Raw genomic sequence first — 21,080 nt, 5'->3', positions numbered from 1 at the left:
CCGTCGACCTCGGAAATGGGGCGTCTCTTGTGCAACCGGGCGCCGAGGAGGCTCCGAAAGAGAGGAAGCCTCGGATCGCGGCCCCGTCTGAACGGGCCGAAGCTCTGCCATCTCTTTCCTTTTTGCGCCAGGAGGAGATGGTGACGTGACGCAAGAGGGGGTAAAAAAAGGATTTCACCTGGATCTCCCACGGCTCTAGCAATGACTTACTCCTCGGATATATTCTTTGTATGCCGATTTTTGGCGACCTAGGGGATCTAGGTTCTGTCATTGACAACGTTGTTCAAGTGTTTGTAAACTCCGGGCCGTGGCTTCCTTTATTGAGTCAATCTATTTCACAGTTGTACAGGTACAGGAACAGGTGATATCTTTAATTGGCCTTTAACAATTTTTTAAAAAACCACACAAACAACGAGCTTTTGATGATAAATCATCTTCTTCAAGACTGTGCATTAAGTTCTTGTGGGTGGTTCCAATTCATATGCTGTTATTAATGTCTCAAATTCACAAGGCTGATGGTTTTTTCATTTTTCTTTTCATCTTAGGGTAGGGAAGGGAACAATGGGGATAAGGATAAAAGGGGAGTGAGACTGAAAAGTTACCTTACAAGCAATTACTGTACTATAGTGCCCATATAGTATACAATCCATTCAAATTATATTTTCGATATGTTACACAATCCAATTCAGACATACTTAGTATTAATCTAATCATTAGTTACATGGCTGTCTATATTTTTATATTATCAGTTCCTCTTTCTATTTTGAAACCCTACATACAGTTTTTCCCCAACATTTCTGGGGGTTCTTTTTCCTTGTTTTATCTAGCCAGTCTGATAATTTATCCATTTCTGCAGTTTCAAAATTTTTAGCTATCAGTTCTATTTGCAATATTTCAGGCTCCTTCCAGTGTTTTGCAAAAACTAATCTTGTGGCTGTTACAATACTGTATGAATACCTAAATATGGTTTTGCAAGGTCCATTGAGTCCAGCAAAATATTTAATAAAAATAATTCAGGTTTCATAGGAGCTGGACTTTCAAAAAACTTCTTGTAACAACAGCATCACTTTGTTCCAGTATCATTGCGTTTTTTTATAAATCCACCACATATGATCGAATGGTCCTTCCTTCTGTTTACACTTCCTAAATGCTATATTTGGGCATTTGTTTTAGCTAAAGTTATGGGCCATATTCAGCTTTTCCCAGTACGTATTCCCTCTTCTAATGAGTCTTGTCTTTTAATTATGTGCCCAAAGTAAGATAGCCTCAGGTTTTGTCATTTTCACTTTTAGAGAGGGTTCAGGCTTGACAGGTTTTTGCTAATAAGAAAAAAAGATGGAAAAGCGATGGGAATACAAGGAGGATGAGGAGTAGACAATTATATCTAAAACAGCGTGAATTTGTGATCAAAAGATCATCTGAGAGTATTCACAATCTGCATTTTTGCATTCCATAGCTGCTTGGCCTCACTGTTCATGATTTCTGATTTTAATCTACACCTTGGTTTACTTTATGTGTTTACTGATATTTGCTCCCAATACACATGTACACAGCTGCCCATTGAGAAAAACACCACATACACTTCATAAAGTGAGCTTTAATCCACAAACACTATTGCTGGGCTTTCAGATGCAGCAGGACTTGCTTTTTCTGCAGGAGACTAATATAGCTGCCTTTCCTGAAGTTGTTCAGGGTGGGCGTGTTAACATAGAAACTGATGCAGTATTGTAACTTCTTATCTTGCACTAAGTGGCGTTTCCTGTTGAGGCATGAGCAATCTTATTTATCTGACTGCTACCTTGTGCATCTTCCAAAACCGGGACTCAGGGCAAATCAGAAGGTTAGTTTTAAGAGGATACAGATAAAAATATGAGCATTCTTAAGAGTAAAATGCAAGCAAATCAATTAATTACCACTGTGTTAAAAGCAATTCAGCATCACATAAGAAAGAATAGCACTAGCTTTTTATAAATACCATGCTGGTTCTTCTTTAGAAAGATTTGGTCTTCTATTAATTCCCTGATTTACACAAAAGAAAGGTGAAGCATAGTGACCTGTACTTGCCTAATATAACCAGTGTTATATTAACGAGGCTGTAACAGGCAGAAGGCCAATAACAAGCTACAAAGGTGCCACTCTGTCTAGTCAGATGCCCTCATTAAGCCTCTGTGCACATGGATATCTGGCTTTCCATCTAGGTTTGATCAAGAAGGCCTTCATTTTTTATGCCAAAGGCCTCTGTTGCTCCCTATTTCTATTCTCCTTCAGCCCATATATGAGAACACACCCATTAGCAGAATGAAAGCAAGAGTGGTTGGCACGGCTTGCAAAAGCAGTGGCCACCATCCCACTGTATTATGTAATCATAAGGACGTGAGGAATCACATAAGTACTGTATTCCTCTACTACGGCAGTTCCCCTTCGCATGCCTGGTCTCACGTTTGCAAGCTCAGCGGTGCAACCGATTGTATAGTTGTGCAATGTGGGGCCTGCCAGAACAGCAAAATGCTTACAGGATTGCCCTTATGTTCTGAATTAGTTACTTGCCAATGGGTGTAGAATAAAGGGGATCATTTATTCTCCCTTTAATGCACAGCCTTTATTTCATGCCTTATAGGCTGCCTAAAAAGGCTAGAGTTCTCAACCTTTGGTCCTCCATATGTTTTGGACTTCAACTCCCAGAATAAGCCCTAACAAATGATAACAGCCACAGATTTTATTTTTCCAGTTTCTTGGTCTAACTCTTATAACCTCCCTCGTATCCATTATTTTTTGGGGTTACAATCTCATGGGTGAGCAAGAGTTGTTTGCAGGAATGCATTCAGGCGACATTCAGATATAGTCAGTCACCACACTGATAAAAACAAATTTTCTGTCATTTGTAGGTTTTAATTGGCTAACTAGGAGCTATTTAAGCATAAAAAGCATAACACTTCTGAATCAGAATAAAGGGCTATCTAGCCCACATCCCGTGGCTGTTTCCCACTGTGGCCAACCAGATGCCTCTGGAAGCCCATAAGCAGGACCCCAGGGCAAAATCCTTTTCTAACAACTGGCATTCAGTGGCATATCAGTCTTAACAAGGTAAACTTGCAAAAAGAAACCAAAGGAATAAAGTACATATAAGCTTGGACATTGCAAATGCAAGTTGACACTAGGATCTAAGGAAACCCAACATATAAATCGGACAAGAGATCTTGTTTTTAGGCGCCGTCAAGTTGCCTCAGACTGATGCGGACCCTATGAATGAGAGAGCTCCAACATATGCTGTCCTCAACAGCCCTTTTTTCAGCTCTTGTAAACTAAAGCCTGTGGTGACCTTTACTGAGTCAATCTACCTCTTATTTGGTCTTCCTCTTTTCCTGCTGTCTTCTGCCCTTCCAAGCATTATTGTATTTTCCAGGTAATCTTGTCTTCTCATTATGTGCCCAAAGTAGGACAACCTCAGTTTCAACAGTTTTGCCTCAAGAGATCAGGCTTGATTTGAACCAGGACCCACTTGTTTGTTTTTCTGGCAGTTCAGCTATCCTTTAGCACCACATTTTAAACCAATACTGTAGTTTTCCCCCCTTTCCATTTTCTTTACTATCCAGTTTTCACACCCATACATGGTGATCAGAAATACAGTACAAGAGTGTGGATAATCTTGGCCTCCAGTGTCATATCTCTATACAGTACATACTTGATTATATTTTTAGTTCCTTGAACAGACCTAGAGTGTAATAGCATTTTTTAAATTTTCAAAACAAAAAGAAAATATAAATTATCTACTATACAGTCTAAACCACTGTGCACCCCATACCTACAGGACCCATTGGAACAATACTTTTAATACAAACTTCCTTTCCAAAATTGTATTGATTGTTGTTTAGAGGCTTTCCCCTTTCCTTTCACTAATACAAATTCAACAAATCTACCCCAAAAAGGATAAAAAATAAAAACTTGCTTCCCTTCTCTTCATCTTAAGTTCAGTAGTCCCTAGTGTGTAATTGTGAGGCTGAGAGTAACCTCAAAGATACTCTACTACAGAGTGTACCATCCATCTCTCCCATCAGAAAGACAGAGGATGAGACAGAAGCTATTGAAAAAGGGTTAAAGCAAATGAAGATAAAGACAGAAACACCAGAGGGTGCCAATTGGGCAGGAAAAGAGAAGGATATAAAAGGGAGGGACACGAAGGAGGAGGAAGCTTGTTGGGCACAGGAGGAGACACTGAAACCTGAGGAGTTAGTAGGGATAGTTCAAGAAGATCCCTGGACAGGGGAGTGGGTAGAGTTTAGAGTCCCTAAAGAGTATGCAGAGAGAGTGAGAGAGTGGATTAGACAAGTTGGGGGGAGACAGAAGAAAGGAGACAACGGAAAGAGTACAAAGCTTGGCAGCAAAGAGAGGAGCAGAGGAAGGAGCAAAGGAGATGTAGAGAGCCCTGGGAGATCATGTTGAGCCAGGCTTTTCCAAACACAAGCGAGGCAGAACAAGGGCAAGAAGGTTTGGGAGCCACAGGTGGGCTGGGTTCACCACTCTCAGCCATGATGTGAATGGGCAATACACCTGATGGCTCGGGCACCATACCAACGTGGACCCACGGAGTTGCAAATTCTTCTTCCCCTTTATCTTTCCAAGGAGACTTATCATGTTTTACTAAGGTTAAGATTTATGACTTGTGACAGAAACAGAAAGTATTAACATAAATGAAGCAGGTAAAGGTTCCCCTTGACATTTAGTCCAGTCGTGTCCAACTCTAGGGAGCGGTGCTCATCCCCGTTTTCAAGCAATAGAGCCAGCATTTGTCCGAAGACAGTTTCCGTGGCCAGAGCGACTAGACACGGATCGCCATTACCTTCCCACTGAGGTGGTACCTATTTATCTACTCACATTTATGTGCTTTCAAACTGCTAGGTTGCCATGAATAAAGCAGACTTGTTAAATAATAAAACTGTTTTATTAGAAGACTTTGGTGTATTGCCTTGTTCTTTGAAGAAAAACATAGTCAAAGAGGTAAGAGACACGGGACAGGATCACAGTCATATATTAAGACGAAGAAAGTGCTCATTCTTGTAAAGCCTAGGTTCCCAACCTTTGTTACTCGTATGTTTTTGAACTGCAACTCCCAGAAACCCCAGCCAGCACAGTTGGTGGTGAAGGCTTCTGGGAATTGCAGTCCACAACTCCTGAGTAAGCCAAGGTTGAGAACCAGTGTTGTAAAGCAAAGCACAAACTGCAATGATATTAGACTGCTAGGAAGTCCTCTGCTTGATGACCGTTGAAAAGGAATCCATTCAAAGTGGTTGTTATTCACTGTTGCTAAAGCAGGAGTGAAATTGTTCTTTTGGTGTACAGTATCTGGAAGCTGAGTTGTGGCAACTGGACTTCTTTCTGATTAGGTCGAAACGTTTGGCAACTCATCCAAGTAGCTTCTTCAGTCTGAGGAGAGTTGGTGGGAGATCTGAAAGGAGAGGAAAATGAGAGGGGGAGAACTGCTCTGCAACAAGGAGGGGAGAAACATATCCTATTATAGATTTAATTTGAGTTTGGCTTTCGTCCGCACTTTTGCTTAAGGTCTTAATTGTTGTTTATTATTGAATCTTAGTTTATATTTTGGATGCTCTTATTGTAAGCCACCCTGGGTTAATAGCCTGACCATTAGATGGACGGGGTAAAACTGAAATCAGTCAATGATTTAGGCCCAATGATTTATGGAGAAATGATCCTTGGATGCCCTTGCTCGACAGGATGGAGTAGTTCTCCTTCCCTCAGAGCTACAAAGGCATCCTCCGCTTCGACGCCTTCGAAAGTTCCCGCCAAAGCCGTCCGCGTCCAGCCTCCCCCGCCTCCCTTCAACTTCGGGGGCCGCCGGCCGAGCGAGAGACGACGCTTGGAGGCGGGGCTTCTACATAATCCCGCCCCCAACGGCTTTCTCCGCCCCCTCCCTCTAGAAGCCGGGAAAGGAAACCAAGGTTGGCGTCCCGAGAGTGAGCGGCGCATGCCCAGGCCTGTCGGTGTGCCAACTTTTCAAGGAAGTTTTGTGGCATACAGTAGTTTATTAATTCAGGTTGGTAGGAGCGCTTCTCTCCATTTCTGATCGAGGATTAAATTTGGGGTGACGACCGTCGGGCACTTCATTCTTGAGGCTTTTCCGATCTACTTCCGAATGTGCTGGAGAAAAGAAGGACGAAAAAGGCGATGAATGGAGTTGGGCAGAAAGAGCACACAAGCAGAAGAAACCGAGGCTGCAATGCCATACACTTAGCTAGGAGTAAAGTCTGTTACACTTAGTAAGGCTTACGCTTGTGTAAACATGGATAGGGTTTGCAGTCCCGGTCTTGAAACTCATATGCGTCTGCGAGTATGAGAGGTGGGTAGTAATGATTTTTTTGGCGGAGAGGGGGACTCTTGTGGGCAGATATATTGTTCCAGGAAGAGAGGTTGTGAAGTAAACCTGCCTTTTACACTCGTGGATATTTTTCAATCTTTTAGACTGTATTGTTTTTGATATTTTAGCCTATAGTAAAGAATCCATGTGGATGCTCTTAGTTGGGGAGGGATTAATATTGTACTCATTAGCTTTATTCCTAGTTCAAGGTGAGATCGAACTTTGTACTGTATTTAGGGTCAGTTTAAATAATACTGGCTTCATAAGAGCACAGTGAGAAAAGCATTTCCTGGTAGTGGTAAGAGGAATCATCTTCATATGGTCTTTTAACAACCTGCGTGGAATCTGTGCATTGCTACCAGGTTTTAAATATGTATCTTCCAATTAAATTTTTCAGTGATTCTGTGTTTGGATTCCTACATTGAGCAGGGGATTGGATTCTCTGGTCTTATATGCTCTTTCCAACTCAATGATTCTATTTTTGTGATTTATTTTATTTCCTTGGAGGAATGAGTGGATGAACTACAAGGTGAATGAATGATCTACCGCTGAAGAAATGGACTATAGTCTACAAAATAAATAACTAAAACTAAAATAGCTAAATATATAATAATAGGCATCTGCCATCCAGTCAGTTCTGACTTATGGTGATCCTTTTTCAGGGTTTTCCAGGTAGAGAATACTCAGAAATAGTTTACCGTTTCCTTCTTCTGGAGGCATCATGGGGCTGTGCAGCTTGCCCAGGGCCACACAGGTTGACTGTACCTGCAAGAGGCACAGTGGGGGAATCAAACTCCAAATCTCTGGCTGTGCAGCCAGATACTGTACCTAAACGGCTAAGCTATCCAACTAGCAATTGAATATATAAAGTAAAATAAATAAACAAAAATAACAAATTACTCAAACATGGTTTTACTATGTAGTCTTTGCATTCTAACTGAAAAAGTGGACAGTTTTCCATGAAAGTTTACATTAATATATAGCAGTTAGTCTTTAAAGTGCCACAATGTCATTTTTTAATTTTTGTTTTGTGTTTCTTCTTGAAATATGTGTGTGCATGTGGGTCTGGTCTCTTGGTGTCTGTGAATTTTGTTGTATGGGTATACTATGTATATACTTACAATGACAACAAATTTATTTGATTTTTTTGGTTCGTCTTTAATGTGCCACAAACCTATTTGTTAGTTTTGAATAAATCAGGCTTTGTTAAGCACTATAGACGAAGGCATGACTGAGTGTCATATCTGAAGTGAGAAAAGGGACTTTGTTTGTCTTCGTGCTTTGTGATTTGGCTTACTTATTTGAGATATCGAGGGTTGTGTTTTTTTTTCGGGGGGTTGTTTCTTGCTGTGCAGTGACCTCAATTTCTGGCATGAATTGAGTCAAGATTGTATGGGTTAGTTTGATGGGGCAATGGTTGATGAATGGGGTGTCTTGTTTCTGAATGGCCAGCTGAACAAGATAGCTTGGTAGGAGCAGGAGAGTGAATAATGTGATTGAAAAGCTGTCGGGAGGGTCTGGCATTTATTCACACAAACAGGGTGTAAACGATGGTAGGGAGAAGGCAGGGATGGCAGGAGAAGTAGCTAATACAACATGTGTTCTGTTTTTCCTTCCAGGCGTGATGCTAAATGTAAGGGAGGGGGACTTTTTTGAATGCCCTCCTCCTCTTGCAGACCTGCAGGCTCATGGCTGGGAGCCCACTGCCCCACAGGAAGAAGATAGAAGAAGAGACCCGATTGGTCCTCGAGGCATTTCTACAAGGGGCCCTAAGCCATGGGAAGTCGGGAGCCCCAGGTCATGTTGGTCGTGCCTACCATGACCCCCAAAGTTACATGCACAGGTAACAGCTTGAGGTGGAGACACAAAGCAGGTATTGATTAGAGGCAGGGTCTATTTAGTGGTGGAATTCTGCTTTCGGAATAGCCTCCCCATGGGGACTCAGTGGGTGTCACCTTCATTGTCGTTTCAGTCCTTTGTGGAGACCTTTTTATTTGCCCACCCATTTTCTATTAAAATGTTTGTTTTTAGAATTTTTCAGATATTGAGCAGTTGTGACAAATGTAACTACTCTTATTGTGCTGCTGTTTTAATGTATTGCTCTCTTCTTTAAACTTAATTATTTTAATGGCTAGGTGTTCTAGAAATCCTTTCAAGTTAGAGGAGTGAGAGAATAAGGACAAGTAAAACGTACTACAGTGGTGCCTCGCAAGATAGGCGCTCTGTTTAACGATGAGTCTGCATTACAATGAGGTTTTGAATGGGGGAATTTCGCTGCGCGATGATCAGTTCCCTGTTTTGGGAACCGATTTTCGCTTCCCGACGATCAAAACAGCTGATCGTTGGGTTTTCAAAATGGCCACCGGGTGCTCAAAATGGCTCCCCGCTGTGTTTAGGAGTCATTTTTTGCTGCACAGGCACCTGAAAATGGCTGCCCCTATGGAGGATCTTCGCTGGACGGCGAGTTCTTAGTTGATTGGATCGCATTAACCAGGTTTTAATGCGTTTCAATGACTTTTTAATTTTCGCTTTACGACGTTTTCATTCTACAGCGATTTTGCTGGAACGAATTAACGTCGTAATGCAAGGCACCACTGTACCTTGAGGAGTCCAGACTTCCATGTTAATGTCGTCTTTCTTTCACTTCAGAAACCCAAATGAACATGCCCAACACTGTCCAAGCTGGACTCCTGTCCATGAGGAAATTAACCGTGTGGAAGAGAAAAAACATGGCTTCCGCACCAGTATCAAGCAGCTATTGCGACGACGGACTGGCTCACGAGATCCTGCTGAGAGCCCTCCTTTCTCTAAGAACTCTTTGAAGCGTCCCAAGGGAGGTGGTGAAGCAGGGGAGGACACCCGCCAGAAACGCACCTTCTCTTTCAAGAACCTCTTGCGGAAGAAAGGCACCGACTCAGGGGAAATCACAGATGATCCGGTGGCTTCACCCCAGCGCCCTGATTCTTTGCCTCTTGATGCCTGCTACTGTCAAAATCAGGCATTCGAGCAACATGGTGTTGAGGGAACTGGTAAGGAAATCCTAAAGTTTACAATGAACTGGTTGAAAATAGGTAGTCACTTGTAATTAATTACTTCTCTCCAATAACAGAGACATAGTTATATTACAGGACAATTATAGCTTGACAAAGGATAACTTCACATCATAACACAGTGGTTGTTTCAGCATTTTATACTACCTGTTCCTCCACCTTGCCTTTAAGTTGTCTTAATTATCTCTAGTTTTTAGTTATGCTGCTTGTTTATATTTATTTGATGTTTAATTTTTTTTGTTATTATGATGTACAGTATATTGTTTTTATATTATTATTTGTTTTTGGGTTGTGAACCGCCCAGAGTGGCCCTGGCAGCCAAATGGGAAGCATAAAAATAAAATAAAATAATAAATAAATAAATAATCTTTAATTCTTCTTCACTTTTGATAGAATCAGAATGATGGGCGAGGAGGAGTGAGGGGAAATGATGCTTTTTGCTTGAAAGTGAAGCAGTAACAATTTTTTTGAACTACAAGTCTCAGAATTCTCTAGACAGAATGACCAGTGTCCTGCAGATGAGATGATGGGAGTTGTAGTTATCACATTTGGAGGGCACCAGGGTGGAGGAAGACTGTTTTAAAGTACTTGGAAGCATACACTTAGACCTTAAAGTTAGCAATATTTGTGTACGTTGGTAAATTCTAACATTCCCAAAGCACTGCACATATAAAGAGGTAAAAACTAAGTTTGAATTCTTCTTAGCTTCCTTTTTCCTTTCCAAAATCAAATGTGCAGTGGTGCCCTGCATAACGAGCACACCGTTTAACGACAAATCCGGATAGCGACAATTTTTTCAGAATGGATTATCATCGCTATGCGGGGCACCACTGTACATTACTAATGCCTTATTCCTCTGTCTGGGAATATAAATAGTGTATCTTTTTAGGGCCTGAAAAGCCTTTGTATTGTATCTCTGTTAGCAAAATGACAGGTGATAGCAGAACGACAGTTGCACAAAACTGTTCATATGATAGCTGATTCTTAAAGACTAGGGCTAGCACCCTTTTCATAGCCCTCAGCAAAATTATTTAAGCTTTTTCTCACTCCAGAAGCACCTCTTCCATGACCAGTTTATTCAACAGATTGCGCAACTTATCTTGCCACCAGTGCAAGACGATGGGGAGTCTGTCACCATGTGGTTAACACTCATGGGATCACCCTCCCACACAGATGTATATTGCCAGAGAATACTGGTCTAGCAATTTCAATGACTTAACCTCAAAACATGAACACAGGAGGGAAGCATAGTTTTGTTTTTTCAAGTAACAGGAAATTGGGTTCTTTCTGGGATGAAATGTGGTTGCCTTCACCCTCTGAAATGTTCTGTGTAACTCAAAAGCTGTGTGCCCTATACCATCAAGCCAGTTCTGACTCATGGCAACCCTGGTAGAGTTTCCGAGGCATGTGAGATCTTTAACAGTGGTTTCACCCATGTCTTTCCCTCAGTAAGTTTCCTTGGCTAAGCAGAAGTTTCAAATCAGGTCTCCGGAATCCTAATCTGACACTCTATTCTCCACACTACTCTTTGTACTATCAAAAGACGGGCGTGGGACAGATATAATATTATTGATGTTGAGTGACTTAATATTCAGTGCATTGTTACCCTGTATGAATTAGTCCAAAATTTTATTTATGGTGCTCTTTGCTTTTATATTTTTCTATTTATTCCAGATGTGGAAGGTGCTGAGTTTTATACTTTAGTGGCCCAGAAACTCGACCACTTGGTGAAACAGCAACAACTGGTCAGCCCTGTGGCTGCCAAAAGCTTGCCCTTTCCTCCAGAGCAGAGCAACACACTTCCCACAGATGCTGTATCCAGCACACCAGGTACAGACTCTATTTCTTTCTGAGGTAAGGCATCCTGTCAGAAAGTTCAAGCTGGCCAACAGTGATCGCCCCTTCATCCTGGGCCACATATACTGTAGGGATTAGCTTCCATAACTTTCTCTTCTTGTACCTTGTATCTCCTTGGTAGACTGTAATATATAATCCTGTGACAGAAACAACAAGGGAAAAAATTCCTGTGTGTGACAATTTCCGCCAGATTAGGAACAGGCAGATCTTGGATGAGTGACTATTTGGAGTACAGCTCCTTGTCATTTCTGGGTGTTGTAAACCAGAGAAGTAAATTTTCCCAATATCTGGGAGTAGTAAAAGAAGCAAATTTTAAAATTCTTCAGAACAGAGGATCTACGCTTGCCTGGTTTCCCCCCTCCTTTAAACTCTTATCGTATCACATGTGCTTGTATTGCATCTTAGAACTTAAGTGTTTTTTTTCCTGCTCTGCTCACAGTTAATTCAGGAGAACTTCCAAGAAACCTTGATGAGAAACAAAAAGAACAAATCCTGCAGAAGCTGATTGCCCTCCTGGAAGAGCAGGCTGGAGTCTTCAATAAAGAGGTACAAGCAGGATCAAAACTGCTGCTGTTTGGTGTGTGCTTTTTCAGGGTTCCAGCCAGTAAATCATGCCTTTTCCAAGGTTACTTTATTTTATTTCTTCTCTCTTTCTTGCTACTATCCAATTTTCTGTTTTGTTCTTGTTTTCAATCTTTCCCTGGATGCTCAGAGTTCTGTAGCCACTGAATATGTTTGGCTCTGAGTGAACTGTTTTGAGTTCTTTCCCTCACGTATTTCTGTACTTCTGCAAACTGTCATGTTCCCAGACTGCGGCTTGACTGTAAGTGGTGCCACTTGTCTTAACAAGGGTCAGCACCTGGAGAGCCTCTCTGGATATTTGCCAGTTTTTGCAGTTCCTGCCCATTGCTGAAGTTCTGCTCTCTGATGTAGTAAAGAACCAAGTTTGCCCCATTTTCTGCCTGACAGCCGTTTGGATGTTTTGAAGATAGTTGTCAACCTCTCTGCTGAATTTTCTCTTCTTCAGGATCAATACTTCCAACTGTTTCAACCAGCCCTTACAGGGTTTGGTTTCTAGTAATCTCACTATCCTGGTTGCCCTCTGTTGGATACAGTAGCTCTACATAGACATTAATACAGTGGTACCTTGCTAGACGACAACCTCATAAAATGACAAATCCACATGACGATGAGGTTTTGCGATCGCTATAGCGATTCGCGAAACAGTCATTACAATGGAGGATTTTCGCTGGACGAGGATTTGGTCCATGCTTCGCAGACCATTTGTTCAGAAGACAATGACTTTTACAGCTGATTGGCAGCTCCGCAAAATGGCTTCCCTGTGTTTTCGGGACCCATGCTTCGCAGGACAGCCATTTTAACAGCTGATTGGCGCTCGCAAAATGGCTTCCCTATGGACGATCTTCGCAGGACGACGAGGTATTTTCCCCATTGGAACGCATTAAATGGGTTTCAGTGCATTCCAATGGGGAAATGGATTTCACATGACGATGATTTCACTAAACAGCGATTTCTATGGAACTGATTATCATCTTCCTGCGGGGCACCACTGTATTTGGGTTAGATTCCTGACAAACACAGGGTGTGCTCTAGTCCCACCTTCCTCATCTCCGGTTTGTATCACCCTGAAGGCATAGAGAATAATAGGAGAGCATCTGGTACGTGCAGGGGCTCCAGATTATAAATGAGAGAGGAAGTCTCAGGATGTAGAAAATAGAACCAAGCTCTTTATTCTGTATTCTTTAAATGGGTCTTTAAAAAGCCCTGGCTCAAAGTGTTTTGGCAAAGCCTTCAGGAGCTAAGCATAACAGAAAACCACACATTAGGTGAACTTGCAGGGGCTCTCCATGTGAATAGAAAACCTCTGCTTTCCTGTTCTCCATGTGTTTTTCTTGTGGAGATGCCCTGTGGATTCATTAAATAGAATGATAATGCTTGAATAGGTTTAGTAGTTTACTAATGAATGGCCTTCCCCTTCATGGATTGCTGCCTTGTCGTGGCGAAGGGGCTTGAGTAACTCAGAGAAGCTATGGGCTATGCCGTGCAGGGACACCCAAGACGGACAGGACATAGTGGAGAGTTCCGACTAAACGCAATCCACCTGGAGTAGGAAATGGCAAGCCACTCCAGTATCTTTGCCAAGAACACCCCATGATCAGAAACAAAAGGCTAAAAGATATGACGCTGGAAGATGGGCCCCTCAGGTCGGAAGGTGTCCAACATGCTACTGAGGAAGAGTGGAGGACAAGTACAAGTAGCTCCAGAGCTAATGAAGTGGTTGGGCCAAAGCTGAAAGGACGCTCAGCTGTGGACGTGCCTGGAAGTGAAAGGAAAGTCCAATGCTGTAAAGAAAAATACTGCATAGGAACCTGGAATGTAAGATCTATGAACGTTGGGAAGCTGGAGGTGGTCAAACAGGAGATGGCAAGAATAAACATCGACATCCTGGGCATCAGCGAACTAAAATGGACAGGAATGGGCGAATTCAGCTCAGATGATTATCATATCTACTACTGTGGGCAAGAATCCCGTAGAAGGAATGGAGTAGCCCTCATAGTCAACAAAAGAGTGGGAAAAGCTGTAATGGGATACAATCTCAAAAATGATAGAATGATGTCAATACGAATCCAAGGCAGACCATTCAACATCACAATAATCCAAGTTTATGCACCAACCAGCATTGCTGAGGAGACTGAAATTGAACAATTCTATGAAGATTTACAACACCTTCTAGAACTGACACCAAAGAAAGATGTTCTTCTCATTCTAGGGGACTGGAATGCTAAAGTAGGGAGCCAAGAGATAAAAGGAACAACAGGGAAGTTTGGCCTTGGAGTTCAGAACGAAGCAGGACAAAGGCTAATAGAGTTTTGTCAAGAGAATAAGCTGGTCATCACAAACACTCTTTTCCAACAACACAAGAGGCGACTCTATACATGGAAATCACCAGATGGGCAATATCGAAATCAGATTGATTATATTCTCTGCAGCCAAAGATGGAGAAGCTCTATACAGTCAGCAAAAACAAGACCTGGAGCTGACTGCGGTTCTGATCATCAGCTTCTCATAGCAAAATTCAAGCTTAGACTGAAGAGAGTAGGAAAAACCACTGGGCCACTCAGGTATAATCTAAACCAAATCCCTTATGAATACACAGTGGAAGTAAAGAACAGATTTAAGGAACTAGATTTGGTGGACAGAGTGCCTGAAGAACTTTGGATAGAGGCTCGTAACATTGTCCAGGAGGCAGCAACGAAAACCCTCCCAAAGAAAAGGAAATGCAAGAAAGCAAAGTGGCTGTCCAACGAGGCCTTAGAAATAGCAGAGAGGAGAAGGGAAACAAAATGCAAGGGAGATAGGGAAAGTTACAGAAAATTGAATGCAGACTTCCAAAGAATAGCAAGGAGAGACAAGAGGGCCTTCTTAAATGAACAATGCAAAGAAATAGAGGAAGATAACAGAAAAGGAAAGACCAGAGAGCTGTTCAGGAAAATTGGAGATATTAGAGGAACATTTTGCGCAAAGATGAACATGATAAAAGACAAAAATGGGAGGGACCTAACAGAAGCAGAAGACGTCAAGAAGAGGTGGCAAGAATACACAGAGGAATTATATCAGAAAGATTTGGATATCCCGGACAACCCAGACAATGTAGTTGCTGACCTTGAGCCAGACATCCTGGAGAGTGAAGTCAAGTGGGCCTTAGAAAGCCTGGCTAACAACAAGGCCAGTGGAGGTGATGGCATCCCAGTTGAACTATTTAAAATCTTGAAAGATGATGCTGTTAAGGTGCTACATTCAATATGCCAGCAAGTTTGGAAAACCCAACAGTGGCCAGAGGATTGGAAAAGATCAGTCTACATCCCAATCCCAAAGAAAGGCAGTGCCAAAGAATGTTCTAACTACCGAACAATTGCACTCATTTCGCACGCTAGCAAGGTTATGCTCAAAATCCTGCAAGGTAGGCTTCAGCAGTATGTGGACCGAGAACTCCCAGAAGTACAAGCTGGATTCCGAAGAGGCAGAGGAACTCGAGACCAAATTGCTAACTTGCGCTGGATTATGGAGAAAGCCAGAGAGTTCCAGAAAAATATCTACTTCTGCTTCATTGACTATGCGAAAGCCTTTGACTGTGTGGACCACAACAAACTATGGCAAGTTCTTAAAGAAATGGGAGTGCCTGACCACTTTATCTGTCTCCTGAGAAACCTATATGTGGGACAGGAAGCAACAGTTAGAACTGGTCATGGAACAACTGAGTGGTTCAAAATTGGGAAAGGAGTACGGCAAGGCTGTATATTGTCCCCCAGCTTATTTAACTTATATGCAGAATACATCATGCGGAAGGCTGGACTGGAAGAAACCCAAGCCGGAATTAAGATTGCCGGAAGAAATATCAACAACCTCCGATATGCAGATGATACCACTCTGATGGCAGAAAGTGAGGAGGAATTAAAGAACCTTGTAATGAGAGTGAAAGAGGAGAGTGCAAAACATGGTCTGAAACTCAACATCAAAAAAACTAAGATCATGGCCACTGGTCCCATCACCTCCTGGGAAATAGAAGGGGAAGATATGGAGGCAGTGTCAAATTTTATCTTCCTGGGCTCCATGATCACTGCAGATGGAGACAGCAGCCCTGAAATTAAAAGACGCCTTCTTCTTGGGAGGAAAGCGATGACAAATCTTGACAGCATCTTGAAAAGCAGAGACATCACCTTGCCAACAAAAGTCCGAATAGTCAAAGCTATGGTTTTCCCTGTCGTGATGTATGGAAGTGAGAGCTGGACCATAAAGAAAGCAGACCGCCGAAGAATTGATGCCTTTGAATTGTGGTGCTGGAGGAGGCTCTTGAGAATCCCCTGGACTGCAAAGAGAACAAACCTATCAATTCTAAAGGAGGTCAACCCTGAGTGCTCACTGGAAGGACAGATCCTGAAGCTGAGGCTCCAGTACTTTGGCCATCTCATGAGAAGAAAAGAGTCCTTGGAAAAAACCTTGATGTTAGGAAGGTGTGATGGCAAGAGGAGAAGGGGACGACCGAGGATGAGATGGCTGGACAGTGTCTGCGAAGCAACCAACATGAACCTGACACAACTCCGGGAGGCAGTAGAAGACAGGAGGGCCTGGCGTGCTCTGGTCCATGGGGTCACGAAGAGTCGGACACGACTAAACGACTAAACACACACAATGAATGGCCTTATGTAACCTTACCTGGGCCATCAATCTGCTCTTCTTCTATTGATAAAAGAGACTGCCAATATAGGGATGGAAAACATGAAGCCTTTCAGATTTTGATGGACTTCAACTCCCATCATCCTTCACCACGGTCTAGGCTGCAGAGAGGTGCAGTCACACTATAGTGAGGAGTAAATGAAATTTGAAAATTAGCAGAGGCAAGTGTCATCTCTTTGACTTGGGCCACACATCATATCTAACTAAGCACACTCTCAATGCTAAATAAATGCTTAGGAAAACAACCTGGGAAAGTTGTTTTAATGGATGACACCTTCCCAAATCCCCAACCAGTACGGCCACTGGATTTTGGGAGTTGTAGATGAAAAGAGTTGCTTTTCTAAATACAGTGGTGCCTCGTTAGACAGTTACCCCACATGACAGTTTTTTCGCTAGACATTGACTTTTTTCCATCGCTATAGCGATTCGCAAAACAGTGATTCCTATAGGGGAATTTTGCTGGACAATGTTTGGTCCCTGCTTCGCAAACCGATTTTTGCTAGACGACGATTTTGACAGCTTCCTCCGCACTCACAGAACAGGTGTTTTTGGGACCTAAGCTTTGCAAGACAGCGATTTAAACAGCTGATTGGTGGTTCGCAAAGCGGCTTTCCTATGGCCGATCTTCGCTAGACAACGACGATTCTTCCCCATTGGAATGCATTAAACAGGTTTCAATGCATTCCAATGGGGAAATGCTTTTCGCTAGACAATGATTTCGCTAAACAGCGATTTCAGTGGAACGTATTATCATCGTCTAGCAAGGCACCACTGTATAGAAAAGTATAGGAGGCCCTCCTCATTTGAATTCAGAGTTGCCCTTCGTATGGTTCACCCTGATGTCTCTTCTCTTATGGCCTTTTCTGCTTTTTCTTTCCTTGGCAGATTGAAGCTGACCCGTTTCTACGCAATGCCCTCTCCCGCCTGTCCTACCGCAGCTTCTCTCGCTTGGCTGAGGCCTTCACCTCACGTACTCCACCAAGTGTCCCCAGCCCTCAGCTGGCCAAGCTGGCTCTCACCATGGAGCTGACACGGAAAGTGGCTGGTATCAACAGCCATACCGTACACACCCTCATGGGCTACAGTCTGCAATATATGGACATGTTTGTTCCTTGGCTTCAGCAGCAAGGTGGCTGGGTATGTAGAGAAGCAGGTGATGCTGCAATATATAGATACTGTACAATGTAGGGAGATTCCAGCTCTACAGATCAGATATGGCCTTAAAGGGCTCCTTATCTGGCCTGCTCATTTTGCTCAGAGCTTGGAAAAGTTACTTTTTAGGACTACAGTATAGCTTTCAGAATACTCCAGTTACCATATTCTGTAACTATGCTCCCTGGAGAATTCTATTTCAAAGTTCTGGATTTGTGGTTACTCTGTTATCAGTTACCTGAGGAATGGGTTACTTGGGCCCCCAGGGACAGCTGTAATTTTCTACTTTAGAAGTACTGAAGCTTGCTCTTGAACAGAGGATTAAGCCGTGTTTTATATTGTTGTTGGGGGAATGTCCAAATGGGTGGGCATGGCATTTGGTACTCTTTAGTTTTTTTCTAGTTGCTATACCGTCCATATCCTCACCCCTCAAGGACTTTTCCAAATTATAGTTTATTCCCCACCCATTATAACATATCAGACTCTGAAAACAGAATAGTCAAATGTTGTCAGGGGTAGAATTTTAACTGAGACTGACATGGGAACATTCTTTCTCATTATAATGGCACTACTGACCGAATGTGAACTTCTTACCCAAGAGGGCCATCCGTTTGATACATTACTTGAAATCCAGTAGTCAGTCGCAACTAGAGCAGCCCCATTGAGTCACTTGAACTTACAGAGAAGTTGGTTTTTAGCAAATCCCACTGATTCAGTGGGTCTACTCCAGTTGTGGCTTTCTGTTGGATTTTAGCCATTGTGTTGTTGCTCAGGCAGTTCACACTCTAGTCTTCTGTACCACTTCTATAAAAATGGGGCTAAGTGACCTATTTGGCAGCAGTGTTTTCAGTGTCATGAGAGTCTATAGGACACCTCAGACTCTTGAGAGAAACCTAAACAGTCCAGTAGCAAACAAAGGTCAAGTTGGCATTACAGCATCTTGGATGGTTTATAGCAAACAAGTTTTAGGGTGTATTTACAGTATACATTTTTATAGCTCTTTAATAACACTTGATTGTGGCTCCATCGTGTGAAATTCCATAGTGTGTAGTTTAGTGCACTACATAATGTTCCACACATTTCCCTTAACTAGAGCAGAGAATACTAAACACCTCACCAAAACTACAAATCCCAAGAGTCCATAGGATGGAATTGTGTTACTTGAACTGGCATCAAACTGCTTTAGCTGTACATTGTAGATTCATTTGTACTTAAGCAAGATCTGGGACTCAACTGGGATCTTCTATCCCACTTGGATCTGGCTTACTTTTCTAGGGTCATCTGACAGAATAATAATACAAATACTGTTTAAATATTTTCTATCAAGATGCTGATGAGATGACTGATAATTTTCAGGGTTTTTCTTTCTTTCCTTGTAGGAGAGCATTGTGGCCCAGGAGGAGATATTTGACCTGCAGCTGGACTAGCTATGAGCCAGTTTTGTGACACTTATACAGAGGAGCGTATGTTCTTCGAAGTTGTTTGAAGAAATTGACAGTTAAGTTAGTAACTTGTTTGAGTTATCCAGGAAATCTCATCTTGCCTCATTCCTGCAAATTAAGGAAGAAACTTTTGGCCTAGCAGCCATGAGTGGGATGTAACTTTTAACTCTATTACTGTGATCTAGAAATCTGCATTAAGTAGTTCTGAATGACTGTGTTTGGAGTGAATTGGAGAAATGGCAATATTACTCTTATTGGCATGTTGCATTTATATGGAAGATATCTTCCGGAAGGGTTTGATGTTTTTTTTTTCTTTTTATATTTAACATCTGGAGAAGCAGTTTAAGGCTCACAGATGAAAGGAGTAGGCAAAAACAAGGAATTGGAGTACGAAATGTTTAGAATTTCATGTTCTTAAGGCACTTGGATAGTTACTTATTAGGTGTATACAATCTTATTGACCAAAAAAGCCATTGCCAACGTTTGCCCTCTAGACTACAATTCCTGTTATCCCAGACTGTTAGCTAGGATGTGTAGGGATGATGAGACCACTACACAAATAGAATGGACTGAGTCCTACTTCCAGTTCTGTTAAAATGTTTTTGATTTGAAGCAGATAATTTGTAATATAACTGTGTTCCTTTGGATGGCTACTTGGAAATGTGTAACTAAATTTGGTGCTGCATCATAGTTTTACCTAACTGTGCATAATATTATAACCTAAGGAAGTCTGAAGGACATCTTGTTCTATTATGAACTTGTTCAATGTTGAGACATTTCTTTTCTAGGGATCCCCATGAGGTGACACAGGAGAAGGGTGGCACCTCTTCTTTACGATGCCTTGCTTTTGTCATGTGAGACCAAGTGAAATTCTTATTTGTTTGTCCAAGCAAACAACAAGGAGTTTTAAAAAGAACTCAATCTTAGCTTTACTTTCAATGCCTGAATTTTTTTCTTCACCTGTTCTATACGTATTTTATTTGTGGTTTTATTGCTCGCTAAAAGTTTGGGAATTCTGAGAATATTTGGGGATTGAAAACCGGAGACAGACATAACAGGAATGAAACAACTAAACCCCCTACAACACTAAATTGCAAGTTGCTCCTGTTAAAAGCTCCAGAACCAAATTTCAAATAAATATACATAGGATGGAGTTGCAAATCTCTGAAAATAATTTAGACTTCAAACTCAGGAATATGGGACTATTTCTGTGGAGCATTGGTGACAATATTGTGTTTGTTTTTAAATAAAGCTTTAATTTCAAAAATATATTTCAATCTTGATTATTTTTGCCTAGCTTTGTTTTCTCTTTGTTCTGTTACATCACTCTTCTTTCTGCTGTATTTACCTTTTATATTTCTGTAAGGTTTCCTAATAACATAGGTTTCTGAGTGGCTTTCACTTAGAAGTAATAAAAATGCATTGTATTATAAAATAAATGTGCAGGAAAAAAATTACTGCAGAGAAAAGAATAAAAGCAGTTAATTTGAAGTATATAGCACATAAGAGTTAGAACACTTAGCGCTCCAGGCCTAGATACCTACTGAATATGTCCAAACCTCACCACTACCACTTCCTAGGGCCTTTGCCAAGGCTCCTTAGGACCAAAGACATGTCTTTGACATACTATATATATTGAAAGTGCTTTATTGGTAAAAACAATAGGAATACGACTGTAACTAAGTCAACCGTTAACACAAACAGCAAAAAATATGTCCTTTATCAGTTACCAAGTTTATTATAACACAGGATTTGTGTGTGTGTGTGGAATATAGCCATTTTATCAAATGCATTACTTATGCTAGTTAGTTTAGTGTTTCTATATGAGCATATATGTTACATTCACACACAGTGAAGGAGAGGGCTGTCAATGAGAAAAAGAAAATGTATAAAGTATTAAGTGTGGCTATATATAAAATTTGCCATTTTTAGTGTGGTATGTGATTCTAAATG

The 21,080-nt window shown here is 41.7% G+C and overlaps 1 protein-coding gene across 4 annotated transcripts; it reads left to right on the top strand.

Annotated features, from left to right (window-relative positions):
- The first annotated feature begins 35 nt into the window (after nt 1-35).
- On the top strand, nt 36-19,724 carry BCL2L12 (BCL2 like 12). Of its 4 annotated transcripts, none has more exons than XM_078378006.1 (7): nt 36-160; nt 7,990-8,213; nt 9,020-9,399; nt 11,095-11,250; nt 11,717-11,823; nt 17,419-17,670; nt 19,065-19,724. In XM_078378006.1, the coding sequence occupies exons 2-7, from the start codon at nt 8,059-8,061 to the stop codon at nt 19,110-19,112; spliced, it is 1,098 nt and encodes a 365-aa protein (XP_078234132.1). In that variant the 5' UTR covers nt 36-160; nt 7,990-8,058; the 3' UTR covers nt 19,113-19,724. The 4 variants fall into 4 exon arrangements, with proteins under 4 accessions (XP_078234132.1, XP_078234131.1, XP_020663885.3 ...); XM_078378005.1 differs by lacking the exon at nt 36-160 and adding an exon at nt 271-349; XM_020808226.3 differs by lacking the exon at nt 36-160 and adding an exon at nt 5,923-6,049.
- The last annotated feature ends 1,356 nt before the right edge of the window (nt 19,725-21,080 follow it).

Source organism: Pogona vitticeps, chromosome 6, assembly GCF_051106095.1.
Source record: "Pogona vitticeps strain Pit_001003342236 chromosome 6, PviZW2.1, whole genome shotgun sequence".
NCBI classification, from domain to species: domain Eukaryota; kingdom Metazoa; phylum Chordata; class Lepidosauria; order Squamata; family Agamidae; genus Pogona; species Pogona vitticeps.
Note: the sequence above shows the minus strand (reverse complement) of the source record. Positions and strands in the feature narration are given on the sequence as shown.